We start from the raw sequence: 13,831 nt of genomic DNA, 5'->3' as shown, positions 1-13,831 counted from the left end.
CGGAGAAGAACTACGATTTCCGGGCATAGGGGGATGGCCGTGGCGACGACGGATCGGCAGGGCGGGGCGACGAGGCGTCGCGGGATCGCACCGACCGCGGGGGACGGAAGACAACCGGCTGGGCCAGAGCCGGCCGGCGGGTCAAGGCGAGTCTCCTCCTTCATCCAACCTTGAATCCTCACATCCACCTGATCGGAAATCGTCCGCCCGGGGCGGAACTCCGCCAAATAGCTCCCCCCCACCACCACTCCCACCCCCACATAAATATCCTATATCCTATGGTCTCAAAAGGATGCCTCATAAAAATGTCGACCAAACCCTTATAACATTAACAGTTGGCATGTTTAGTTTTAGCCCGAGACGTCGAAGCAGGAACACTAGTGCGCAATATTAGGTCATTTCAAAATTAAACAATGGCATGTCAAATTTGCACAAACTGTCGAAGTCCTATTTCGGAGCAGATCATTGAAATTCCCCATGTAAACCAAAAGACAAGCGAAGTGCGAAGGGAGACACCAGGAGTCTCGAATCCAACCACACCCGCCGCCGGCGATGGCTCCGTCCACCTACTCCGCCGCACCCGCCTCCTCATCTGCCGCCCCGCTCGCGCCCCTCGTCGACGCGCAGCTCAACTTCCTCCTCTCCGACTCCACTCTCCCCGTCAAGGTGCGTAGGGCTGTCCCCAGTACTGCTCCCCCTTTCCATCTCCTCCCCTAATCCGTCTCTCCATGATCACCAGCAGGTGGGTCAGATCTGGTCCGGCTGCCGCAACCGCCGCTACGCCGACCGCTTCACCCTCGCCATCCCCTTCTGCCTCGACTACGTCTACTGTAACACGCACCTCACCCGATTGTTGGATGTAGTGATTTAGGGCTCGGCTCCTGGTTTCGTGGCTCTGATTGTAGTTTCACAGGGGATTTCATGTACAATGCGATGTACCCGAAGGTGGCTCCTGATGTGCTGTTCGGACCGGATGATGAGGGGTTCCAGCCGCTGGTCGATTATGACGACACCGGGAATGGGGACAAGAGCTGCTTGGCACAATGGGATTTCCGCGACCCTCGGGGCCTCATGTGTCTCGTAAAGGAGCTCCGGTAAGGTTCCTTTGCTTCCCTTTTTCTCTACGCTAATATGCGATCATTACTGTTATGTCTAATTTCTTTGCACGTGAATTGATTGAACTACAATAAGTAGGAAATGGGAGTTGTGAACATGAGATGATATGCAGGGGTGGAGCCACAAATTGGACATAGGCGGGTTTAAGTTGAAAACTTAAATTTTGCACAACTAAGGTCGCGCTAAATTCATAAGTTTTTTATGTGGCACTTATCCTCTTCGATCTAATCCATGTGAAGGTAATGGAATAGTGATGGAAGTACTGAAATGCTGCTGCTCTGTTTCTTTATATAGCACGAGGAATCTAGTATAATCATACAGTACACATTACATATGAGCTGAAAATGTACTCCATCTAGTCCATTAGACATCACCATTATTATTATTTTCAAACATATCGGTAGATTTCATGCTAGTTTATCCCTTTTGCACATATTTATTTCTTTCTCTCCTAAGCATGCATGACTATACACATGAACAAACTGATCTCAATTTTCCCTAGTAACTTAATAAAAGAAGGGCATTCAGCTGAATGAACTGTGAAGCAATCCGAAACAAAGGTCAACAACTTGATGGTGATTTGGCTTGCATTTGGTTGGTCCAGCATTTTTCACTCCACCCCTGACGTTTATGTACTGCCATGGTAGACGGAATTGGAGTGTCAGCGAAGTTGTTCAGCTGAAATAATGGTATCATGATATGTCATATGTGCAAATTGTTGGTGCACAAAACATACTGGAGAGTGGAGATTGTACTGTTTGGTTATGTGTATAGCTCGCTACTAAATCATTTTCTGTCTGCCTAATTTTCTGCAGGCTATTATACATCGAATACCAAAAGAAGCGGGTTGCCGAGGTGGATGATGCAAGACTGAAGTTTGAATTAAGCACAGTTCTTGCTAAGGAGGTAAATGCCCTATGTGCCACATTTGGTGTTTGTGGCATTGAAACAATTGAGTTGATGTGCTGCATATGTAAATGTAGGAAGTAACTAGAAAGTATACTTAATATGTTGTGGTATTTAATATAGAGAAAAATAGACATGATTATAGTAATAAGACGAAGATTGAGCCACTTGATCAGCTTATTACCAGTTCCTTTCCTCGGCTAGCTTAATCGCTAAAATTCAATTGGCTGAGTAATGACTCCTCCAATATGTGTGTTCAAACAGGGAATTGAAGTCTGCATGGTATCCTTGACTGATAGGGTAAGTTTACAATTGCCATAACCATTTTCTTCTGTAGAAGTTGATGTTTTTTCTCATCTTGTATTTGTCATACTCTTTTACAGCCAGATGAGGTGAAATTTGCTGTCCCGCTTCTGGATTTAGACTTCACCAAACTGGTGCCTGGATGCCCTTGGAAATTTCCTCAAAAGATCCATCTGCAGGTTAACCTCTAACTCCAAAGCCACTCCTTACCTACAGACCTGGACATGTATGATAACATCAGTATTGATGATGATAATTGAGAAATTTTATATGTCGGCAAAATTTCAGTTGGTTATGCCCTGCTGATACTGCATTTGTGAGACTACAACAATTTTTGAGGAAAATCTGTAGGAGAGGCTCCAACAGAAAATGTGGGACTACATTATTGATTTCCGCTTGGTGTTATGAAGTGTGATAGGATAGGAGCCGTAAGGCCTGATTCATGAATGCGGGGAAGATAAGAATGTGCTTTGAATAGATTGTCTACTTCTTGCTTAATTTGAAACAGATGTATATTGCTCCTAATATAGAGCCAGTCCTTGCTACCAAATCTGAAGGATAGAGATAAAACACCTAATATAGCCACTAACCCTAAAGATCATGAGAACTCCTAAGCTAGGAACTAACAATCGGGGTCCTTAGGTTGTTGCAGGCCATTTACAGGCACATACATAACACTCTGTCATATCTTTTATTCTTGATTAGTAATTTCTACATCTTTGTAACAAAGATAATCTGCATGTTCTCCAACTAAGGTAGCCGCGCACAAAATCTTGTGAAGGTTACTGTTATTATTACCTTCTGCTCTAGTCAATTATTGAATCTTATGATTATCAGAGCATTGTATGATTAGATGACATGTAAATGGATCAGCATATTACCTTGTAAAAGAAAGGCATCAAGAGTTTCGAAACCTCCTTTGATTCAAAGGGATTTCGTAGGAATTTTGGTGGGTTGAATAGCTTAGGAATTTTTCCTATGTTGGTCGTTTGATTTGTACTACTCCCTCTGATCCATATTAATTGTCGAAATATTACATGTATCTAGACACTTTTTAGGCATAGATGCATTCATATTTGGACAAATTTGAGACGATTAATATGGATCGGAGGGAGTACATTTCATAGGAAACTTTCCATCCACTCCAACCTCTTGGAAGAAATCCTTTGTTTTTCCTATGGTGCAAGTGCAATCAAACAAACTTTGATGCAAACAAAATCCTGTAGGGATTCAAGTGGCCACGACATGGCAATCCTGCATTTTTCCAATCCAGTGAATCAAGATATTCTCTTCAGAGAGTGTGTTGCCTTGTTGTGGGATTTCAGTCAAGTGGTAAATTGGAAGTATATGATCTAATTATCATTTGTCAAGGACCCTTTTCAAACAAAGAGGCTAACATATTCAAAAACTTTGCAGATATCAGCTGATAAATCACGTTGCACCATAAACAATATATTTAGTTTCAGACATCACTGTTCACTACAATGTTTTGTAATTTGTATTATCTGATGGAACTTAGGACTTCTCTTGTATATTTATATGGACTGCGGGTTTATTTTACAGGCCATATTTCCAGTTAGCAGAAGTTACCCTTCTGTTCCTCCTGCACCACGACTGAAACTAATCTCAACCCCTGATCTGAAATCATTTTTCTCAGTGGATGGTTTCAAGCTCCCTACATGGATAGATGGAATGTAAGTCACCTCGCCACACTCCAAAATGGCTAAATGGTGGCTTTCTCTTGTTGCATGTTATATGTTCAAACAGACCACACATGGGTGATATCATCCCCTATATACGTTTGCACTGAAAGAAGCAACATCACTTTGGCACTGATGATCTCTTTCTTGTTCTAAATATATGAAGGTGCATGGCCGAGTATATTCCTCGTCTAGAAGAAAATCTTCAAATCCAGGTAAATGGGCCTGTGCATTTTAGTGATAATTGTCTTGATTTAACTGATTATTCTTCTTGCTGATGTTGTTGTTTATGCCATTCATATTGAGTGTGATATTCTAGTAGGGATACATAAAATATGTGAGCACTTTTGAAGGTTTGATTCTTGCTATATCATTTTGAAAAACAGGACCATGGACAGAAAAGTAACCAGGAAATTACTTAGTAGGTCTTATGATATTGTTGAGACGGTAACTCTAAGCAAGTGAACTTTGACCTTATTGTACCTTTTACACTTCAACCTTTTATTAACCGACATACTTGGGTATATACAACATGCAACTTTTCATGTATTCAAGCATGTTGAAATTCACTAGAATCTTGAAACTTCACTGCCTTTTACATTTCAACCTTTTATTAACCGGCATACTTGGGTATATATAACATGCAACTTTTCATGCATTCAAGCATGTTGAAATTCACTAGAATCTTGGAACTTCACTGCCGTTGAACCATTTAATTGGTTAAACAAGCATCATTTTTAGCATAATGTTAGTGGCACTGTTTGATTTGTTGTTACTTATGTCTATATGCTATATCAAAGGTTGTGGAGGCATCAGCTTCAATTGGTTCAAGAAGACGTTTCATTGAGGCCCTAGCTCCTACTTTTGGGAGACCATTGGAGGCTGATGCGGTACTTTCTTGTCATTGTTTATCTTTCATTATTGCAGATTTTACCATGTTGTTTAACAAGCCTGTTTATGCACCAGATCTTTTGCAGGAAAGCTACAGTCCTTTCCATTTCAGGGATTTTCACTTTTCTGGTATGTCAGAACATGTGTAAAACTAGCTTTTTCTCCATGTCACCATTGCGTAGAGCTAATAAGGAAATCAAAGATTGCATATATTTCATTATCTGTCTGCCAAGTGACCGAGCAAAGGTTGATATGGTTAGCCACGCCAGGTTTGTGGGAGTCACATTTCTGGGTGCCTCACCCTCCTTAATGAAACGTGGCGTGGGGTTTCTCCTTAGACCACCGTTTTTTTTCTATTTTTCTGCCAAAAATAATTAGGCTTTATCATTCTGGATATGTATTCCGCATTTACACATAGCTGTCTGCAATTTTGTGTTTGGGCCTTTGGGACTGCTAGTAAATGAGCAAGCGGGAGACCTGCTTGTGTGTGCTCCGACCTGCCATCTGAGCCGCTGTAACACCCTTCTTTTCGGCTGGAGCTTCTCCAGAAACCAGCTTAAGCTGAATTTCTGGGGGAAGCTGCTGCCACAGGAAGCCTGAGAAGCTGTTATTGCCCCCCTTCTTTTCAGCTTCTAGAAATGCAACTTTTTGTCTGGTTTGGAAAGGAATAGTCTCTAGGAAGCACATAGATACGGGGATACCCCGATACGTCAATTTTTGAAAAACATAGATACGGGGATACGTTTCTATATATATGTTAAATAATAAAAAATACAAAAAGTAAAGATTTTTATATGAGAAGCAGCCAAAAATTGTACTGCATTGCCAGATTCGTGCCCAGTTCCTACGGTGCTCTGGCTCCTAATTGAAGTTGGCACTCTTCTTGCTGTGGCTGACCTGGGCAGAGAAGGGAACCAGAGAAGAGAATTCAAGAAATCAATCAGCCATTTGATCTGAACAGAGAAGGGAGATGGGTAGGATAGACCGATGGCCGGTGGGCTTCTAGTGTTTAGTTTCCTGTATCCCACAAGTATCGGGAGGTATCCCTCGCGTATCGGATATTTTTATTTTATTTTTAAATCGAAAAATTATCCAATATGGGCAAAATACGTATCGGGGAGTATCCGGGCGTATCGCCGTATCCATACAGTATCCGATACGGATACGCCGGCTCAGAGTCGTATCCGTGTTTCCCGTAATGCCCCTTGACACCAACTGTATTATTTCGTTGTTAATAACATTATTTTGGACCTTGTTCATATACTTCCACAAAAAATCGACGTGCCACATGGATTATTACACTTTGTGAACGTAAGAATCATTTCTGTGCAAATACACAAAGAACTGAAATCTTCATCTCCAAATACACAAAGAACTGAAATCTTGGTCTCCAAACAAGCATCTCTGAATACACAAGGAAACTGTCTACACATCGATCTTGCTCACGCATACACAGAGCAACCAATCTACACATACAACACAGGAAACATCAAATGAATAAGTTGGGGACGAACACCTCGGCCGCTGGACTGACGAACACCTCGGTTGCTGGGTTGCTGGGCTCAAAAAAGGAGGAGCAGGGTTCTCTGGAAGGCAAGATTCAGGGAGAAGAAGAAGCGATCTGCGGGCTCTCGTACCTGTTGCTGCCTGAAGAAGATGCTGTTGCATCTGCCGACGCCGGCCGGCGCCGTCGGGGCACAGTCGCACGCGAGGAGCTCGGCGCCAGAGGCCACGGCGACGGTCGACGATGGCGGCGGATCCCGGGCGAATCCGTCGGGTCGAGGTGGAGAGCGGGGTGACGGGGAGTGCAGCGGCGACCAGAGGGAAGAGGGAGGGCCGCGGATCCGTGGAGATGCGCGGGGTGGGGGGAGCGCACGCATCGGTTGCGGGGCAGATAGGGGGAGGCCGCGGCAGATCCAGGGGAGATGATGGGGGCGGCGGCCGGAGAGGAGACGAGGGGCGGCCGCCGGAGACCGGAGAGGAGATGGGGCCCCAACCCTAGCGAAGTAGCGCAAGCGGGCGGGGGACGAGTCGGGGCAGGGGGAGGGTGTTGGCTTGGCGCGGTGGCATTTCACGCATAATAACGGTTCGCTGTAGTGCCGGTCTCAAGCAGTTTCTCGTGGCAGCTCCGTTTACACGTGATTTCAGATGGCCTTCACCGGACAGCTCGTGGGAAATTTTCCCTTCTTTTGGGCTTCAGCTGCCTGAAACCTATAAGCTGGCCTAGAAGCCCAAAAGAAGGGGCCCGTTGTGTGCTTTGCTGCCTTGCCCACTCCGCACCTCTGTCCCCCTTGTCTCCAGGGGCAGCGTCATGGCCAGCAGGCGGGTGCCACTGTCTCTGGAGTTAATGACGAAGAGGGAAAAAGAATCCAACTTTAAACTAGATGGGTGTAAGAGGGCTTAAAGCCTATGACCAAATAAAGCCTACAATCACACTGGTCGGTCTTGTTTCACCGAATCCTGCGACAGATTATCACTGACTCCACCTCCCACCCACACCACAGAGCCCGCATCGAGCAATCTATCCCTTGCCCCCATTTTTTTCGGAGCTCAACCATGGACGCCGACCCCGACGCTACCGGAGCCTTCACCCCCGCCGCCGGACTCTAGCGCCTCTGCCGCTCCCCCCCCCCCCCCCTCTTACCACATGTGCCCCCATCTACCCCGAAAAAACTTGAAATTGGTCCAACACGGAGCTAGCAGGCGACGCCCGTGATTCCCAGCATTTCTGCCTCCTTCCACGGTCTCCCTTCCATCGTCGTCGGCCGAACAGCGCTTCCATCGGATCTGACGTGAGGAGTCATGCCGTGTCTGTGCTGTCTTTGTTTGGTCCCGGTCAATTTGCCAAACCCATCACACTTGTTGTTGTCGTTCTCACAGGAGCAGGAGCTCAACTGCTCAAGGCGGAGCGCGTGGCACTTGTTACAAGAGCTGACCAAGCGGTTTAGCCGCAGCCGCGAGGCGTCAAGTCAGCTATGCGGCCTCGGGGAAACGAGAGAAGCAGCCACCATCTTCCGAGTCCAGCATGCTCGCACGCGCCGGCAAAGCGCAGCTCGACCGCGCGAGCTCAAGCATCACCTGGAGGGTGGTCTAGGCCAACTTCGATACCGTTTTTCTTGTTTATGGATAGGAGGCAAATTTGGGAACGGGCACTCCTTGAGGTGTTCCGCTCCTTTGGTCGCGACGGGAACGGGTACATCTCAATGCCGGAGTTGGCACGGTCCATGGCCTGGATCGGCCAGCCGCTCACGTTCTGAGAGCTGACGGCCACGATGTGGGAGACCGACGCAGACAGGGACGACGTCATTAGCTTCCACGAGTTCATCACCGTCATGGCCAGGCCCGCGCTCGACTTCCTCGGCGTCCCCCACGTGATCGGTCGATCGAGCGGCCGGTCGCGGCCTGATCGACGACGACAACGGCCGAGTCGATCGATCGACTAATCAATCTTCCCCCTACCCCCTGTTCCTAGCTAGGATCGATCTGCCTTCTTCGGCTTGTTCTCGTTGTTAACTAGCACAGGGACAGATGGAGAATGTGTATAAATTTGTGATTTGGTCTGTTTTGACCCATCCTGTTCGTTTCTGCCACTGGGAAACTGGGTATGAGTACTATTCTTCACCAAGCAAACAAACCATCAGATCTTAGCAAAGAAACATTACTTAATTGATCGAGAACATCCTGTATGCTCATGCAAGATCGACGGGGAGAAAACCACAGTTACACCAAGAACATCATTTGGTGGACTGGAAGATTTCTACTGTACAGCAGGAACTTGAGGAAAAAAGAGAAGAGAAAAAGACCCAAGAACTGAGACAGTTCGTCCTGAGTTCGAGCTGGATCCAACGCGTGCCAATAACTTAGGGGGAAAAAGCAAATAGAAACGGTTGTGCATCCAGTTGGAGAATGAATTGGATTCAATGCTTGCCAAGAACTTAGTTTTGAATTCATTGAAGCTAACGACCCAATCCTATCCATTTCTTCCATCACCAAGAACCAATCTGATACGAATCCATCATGGTTTTGAACTCATTGAAGCTAACGACCTAATCCGCATCCATATCAAACCTGCAGATCGTCAGCGCACTCACTGATCTCATGGTGCGTTCCCAGCCTGCTGAGCATTTGCTTCAGTCTTGTCGTCGTGATGCTTCATCAAGCCCCTCGCTCGTTGTCGTCGGCGGCGACCGCCGGTACGCCCTCCTCGCCGGAACTCCTCTTCCAGCAGCTGTTGTCGTCCGTTGAGGCCAGCAACGCGTGGAGGGAGGCGGCAGCTTGCGCAGACAAAGAAGGCGTGACGGCTGGATTCAGATTTGAGAGCCGGAGGAGGAGGTGGCAGCGACGCGGAGGGAGGTGGCTCGCACAGGGGAGCCGATCTGCTGTGAACCCGGTGGCTGAGCATCTTCGCTGGCTCCATCACCACTTAGCATGCCTTTCGCCCAGCCACCGACCCCGGTGAGCGCCCCCAATGTCGGCGAAATGGATCAGGTCTGCTGCATCGGGAACATGCCGTCCGCCCGTGCCGAGCCCCCGGTCTCCCATCACGGCCGCTGTCATTTTCCTGCTCAGCAGCTACTCCATTGCCAGTGCCGTTGTCACCGGCGGGACAGCTCAGCTGGCCATCCGCAGTGTCCAGCCCACAGATGGATCCGGATGGGTCGGCCGCATCAACAAAGGCTCCAGCAGCTCCATCTGGCCCGCGCGTCTGGTCCATCCGCCTCCTCCACCATTTTCCTGTAGGACACAGAAAGAACAAAAACGCTCACACAACTTCGGGCATGAGTTGGGGACAAGGAGATGCCGACTGTAGAAAAGATTTATCAGTGCATCACCGGCGTGGGCGAAGTCGAAACTGATCCGCCTCCTCTGTTTCAGAAGGAACGGCGGCTGGAGAAGCAAGCTAGCGGGATTGTGCAGGGGGGAGGGGAGTGGCGGCTGTCCGTGGAATTTTTCCTGGAGCCGAATTAGCCTGTGCCGGAAGCGATGGAGCGGGGCGGTGGTGGGACCCTCGAATTCACTGTGAGAACATGTCGTGGACACTTCTATAGGTATTAGGTCGTAGTCGGATTCGCGCGGGAGACAGGACATACGGCTTGTAGCATCTGCCCCTAGCCGGTTGTAGGCCGGCCGCTCCTCTCACCTGACATGCCGAGGCACGGATCTTGGAACAACACTGGACGGCCAGATAGTACAAGCCATTGAATGTACAGGCCAAAAATCCACTCTCTTTAACTGACAAAACAACCACGTTTTAAGAGTACTTAAATAGTCACAAAATTGTAAGTTGTGAAATCCTGACCTTTAACTCTAACCACCGGCTTTCAACTCATCAAATCAGAACGACCAACACACAAACCCAAACTGTTAACTCAAAGATTGCTGGGTTACATTTACAAAATAAAATCATGCATATGGTACATTTACAATGTAAAATCGTGCACATGGAACCACAACTACATCCGAAAACAATGAAATGTTGTAGAATGTGAAACATCATTTGTACATTTCTTCCTACATTGCCTATTCCTACCTTTTTATGTCACCCGTTAGTAAATAAATAATGCTTTATATACATTATTATTTTGACATCTTTCCATTCTTTTATCTCGTGCACTTATATATACTTGTATTTGTTGATTGACAACTAATCAGTGACTTGAAACACAATGTTATGCAGGTTCACTTTGCGATCCCCCTTCAATTCCCAAAACAGCAACCTATCCTGACGTTGCAGAGTTCTCAGGTATTTATTAACTGTGCACTTACCGCTTAATGGCTATTTCTGATTTACAAAGGTCTTGTATGCTCTTATTGTTTTTTGCATATAGATCGGGATGGGTGGTACAAGTAACTTCGTCTGTTATTCTTTTCGCTCTTTGGGCAGCAACATTCTCATTCCTGATTCCTCTGCAGCACTGTAATTCCCAAGGGATACCTATTACATCACATCCTATAAATGACTATCCCTGGAGCCCTAGATGGGATCCGACAGAAATGGTTGAACGTATCTAGTAAGTCTGCATGCCAGCTGTCTTGCAGCTACAGTGATTTCCAGAATCTAATCCAATATTTCTTCAACAAATTTACAGCGACTTCCTGGTTGACGAATGCCAGAATTTCAAGAAGCTCTGCAGTGATGGTTGCTCTCAGACGAGATAGCCAATGCGGGTGATGTTCTTAAGATCAAACTTTTCTCATTGATTTTTATTCATGCTTCTTTTGTCGCAGAAGTGCAACCCTTGATTAACGTGTATCTTCTCTGTTTAGGCAGCATCTCTACCCATGTGGCTTGCGTGCTCTGTTTGTAACATGCAGGCCTCAAATATGTACGCGACATGCAATGCTCTGATTGTAACCTGTAGTCCTCAACTTTTGTGCGACAAGCGAGGAGCAAGGAAGCTGCCTGATCAGTCAGTAGAACCCATAGGGTGGGAGTGCTTCTATTTGGCAAGTAAATCATGTACAATACACCGAAGCAAAGCAGCATCGTTGGGTCATTACACCCATGCTGCCAGTGGTGGTTTGGGGGATAATTAGCAATCCAGTTCTCCCTGTCTTGTAGAGTAGCTTGTATATATGGATAATGGTCGTTGAATTATCTTTCTAAATTGGGAAGTTTGCTGCAGGTGAACCATGTTTGCTGATATCTATGACATTATGAGTGTGAAATCGAAAGATCTCAAGTACTTGTCTGCATAAAAATCAATGCTCCATTGCCCGTCATGATGAACAAGTGAACTGATCACCTTGTTACCATTTCTTTCTAAAGATTGGTAACGTTTTTAAATTCTGTTAAAGTTGTTTCACTTAGTTGATCATTACCACTTCAGCTGTGATGTTTGGTGGCACCGGTTGTGTGTTTGTCTAACGGCTGATGATTGTGGTCTTGTTTCGAATGTTCCGTTGTGTCGGCCTGGTCTTCTAATTACATTGTTTCCATCAATGCATTTTTTTTTCTAGAATAAACCCTAGCAGGTGGATCATCAATTTAAAGGAGCAGTTGTTGTGATGCAACTACAAGCCCTAACGGGCAGATACATTTCCATCAATGTATTTTCAGCTTTGTGTTTTCTCGGAAAAAAATTACAACTTCATAACCTTGATTATACCCTAGCATCAAACATGCTCCAGTAGATTTTAATGTTATTCAGTTAGCGTGAGCTGAGATACCTTGATGCTTAATTTTTCATGTTAAAGAACTATGAGGTGGTGCCCTCACGCTGGTTAAGTAATACACTACAGTACCTCTGTTCCACAGACGGAGTAGAAAACACGCGCTTGCTAATATGGTATCGGCAGCTATGCTGTGGAATACTTCCCCCGTTTTATAATTCTTGTCGAAATATTACATGTATCTAGACGTTTTTTAGGAATAGATACATCCATTTTTAGGTAAAATTTGAGACAAGAATTATCTAACGGAGGGAGTATTTGGTAGCTCCGGAATGACATATTTTTCTGGTGCTGTACGTGGTTAAATTTGCGGATGTTCTGGTGGCGGCTGCTGAACTACTGAAGAGAAAGAAGATGCCGGTCGCTTGAACAGATGTTTGTTGCTGTTGGAGGTGAAAGTGATGGAGACTCCGAGGTTCACTTGAAGAAAAAACAGAGAACTACAACCACGGCCAGACTGATGGAGCCAAGATTGGGCATAATGTTTTCTAGCGGCGCCGGTATGTAGCAGTGAGCGGCCGACCGCCCAATTTCGCCATGAGATTCGTGCCCGGAGAGCGCACGTGCGGTTCGAGGTAACGGACATGCGGATGGAGCTGGAGGACGCTGGCAGGTACCGGTGACGGTAGAATCGCTGCGTTCGCCATTGGTGATGTGCTTCGTAGTGCAGTATTTTCATTGATATCAGCACCGTCGCGTTTTGTGCTCTGTAGAGCTGTTTTATTGTTTTCCTTAAAAAAAATGTTGTTTTGGTTCCGTATTTTTGTTTTTGTGCCGGATGGCTGAGCTGCACTGTACAGGAGATTAAATTGTAATTTGTTCATTTCAAGCCGAAACGAAACAGAGTGGAAGCCTTTTACTCTAAAAATAAATCATCATACAAAATCACTCAATGTATGGCGTCATGCCGCTAACAAGCCCAACCCCCTCTGTGAAGGTTATTTCTCCCATGGCTCATTCGGCAACCATCATTTCATTTTATGATAGAAATAAAATAACTGATTGAATTTCATTTAGTTGAACTTGAATTTCAAATTCAAAAATCATGTTTGTCTGTCACGTGGTTTTGTAGAATAAAATGCAAATCCAAAGTGATTATGCCTTTTAGAGGAGAACTGGGGTTAGATATAAGTGTAAACATGCGCATTGTTCTAGCGGCCTACGATGTTCCGCAAAATTTGGGCAATACCCGTGAAGCCGAAGCTGCTGCCTGCTATCAGGGGCTGCGTCTAGCTAGGGACACCTGAACGGCTGAACCCGCCCTTCACTCCGGAAGTTGACGGCACGAATGTCGTCAGACACCTAAACGCAACTGAAACTAACAAGTTGGATGGGCTTGGTGTTACCAAACAGTCAAAAGAAATCCTGGCACTTCCCTGGTGTCGTGGCGTTGTGAAGATCGACCGGCGAACAAAGGAGCACATCTTTTTCTCAGTTTAGCCGGAGGAATGTTCCTGATGTTCCTTTGTTTTCTACGACCCCTGATGAAATATTACCTGATATTGTCAAAGCTTGAAATTTCTCCCTTGATTAATAATTTTAGATTGTTAAAAAAAGGGTATATGTGCGAGTTTATGAATTTCGTACTGAATTCGTGTGTGCAATTTAATGCCAGCCATATGTGAGCCAAATGAGCTCTCCTGTTGAGAATGTTAAGTTTTTTTTAAAGGAGAATGTTAAGTTTTGCGGAAACCCGCATGATATTCGCCGACGCGAGAGGCGGCTGGCGCGTCATACAAGCG

The 13,831-nt window shown here is 45.9% G+C and overlaps 1 protein-coding gene across 3 annotated transcripts; it reads left to right on the top strand.

Annotated features, from left to right (window-relative positions):
• Window positions 1-438: 438 nt before the first annotated feature.
• On the top strand, window positions 439-11,649 carry LOC100839893 (BRISC and BRCA1-A complex member 2). 3 transcript variants are annotated; one of them, XM_014897716.2, is made up of 14 exons: window positions 439-666; window positions 740-830; window positions 914-1,094; window positions 1,932-2,022; window positions 2,287-2,322; window positions 2,406-2,504; window positions 3,889-4,019; window positions 4,192-4,240; window positions 4,826-4,915; window positions 4,992-5,045; window positions 10,594-10,659; window positions 10,830-10,927; window positions 11,006-11,084; window positions 11,188-11,649. In XM_014897716.2, exons 1-13 carry the CDS (start codon window positions 553-555, stop codon window positions 11,073-11,075), a joined length of 1,170 nt encoding a protein of 389 aa, XP_014753202.1. In that variant the 5' UTR covers window positions 439-552; the 3' UTR covers window positions 11,076-11,084; window positions 11,188-11,649. The 3 variants fall into 3 exon arrangements, with proteins under 3 accessions (XP_014753202.1, XP_010227476.1, XP_014753203.1); XM_010229174.3 differs by having other exon boundaries at window positions 440-666; window positions 11,184-11,649; XM_014897717.2 differs by having other exon boundaries at window positions 441-666; window positions 743-830; window positions 11,184-11,649.
• Window positions 11,650-13,831: the final 2,182 nt, after the last annotated feature.

The sequence above is a fragment of the Brachypodium distachyon genome, chromosome 1 (genome assembly GCF_000005505.3).
Source record: "Brachypodium distachyon strain Bd21 chromosome 1, Brachypodium_distachyon_v3.0, whole genome shotgun sequence".
Taxonomy (NCBI): Eukaryota; Viridiplantae; Streptophyta; class Magnoliopsida; order Poales; family Poaceae; genus Brachypodium; species Brachypodium distachyon.
Note: the sequence above shows the minus strand (reverse complement) of the source record. Positions and strands in the feature narration are given on the sequence as shown.

Coding starts and splice junctions, on each gene's coding strand:
- LOC100839893 (XM_014897716.2), top strand. CDS start 553: ATGGCTCCGTCCACCTACTCCGCCGCACCCGCCTCCTCATCTGCCGCC. Junction 4,020..4,191: donor CCTACATGGATAGATGGAAT/GTAAGTCACCTC, acceptor AAATATATGAAG/GTGCATGGCCGAGTATATTC. Junction 4,241..4,825: donor AAGAAAATCTTCAAATCCAG/GTAAATGGGCCT, acceptor GCTATATCAAAG/GTTGTGGAGGCATCAGCTTC.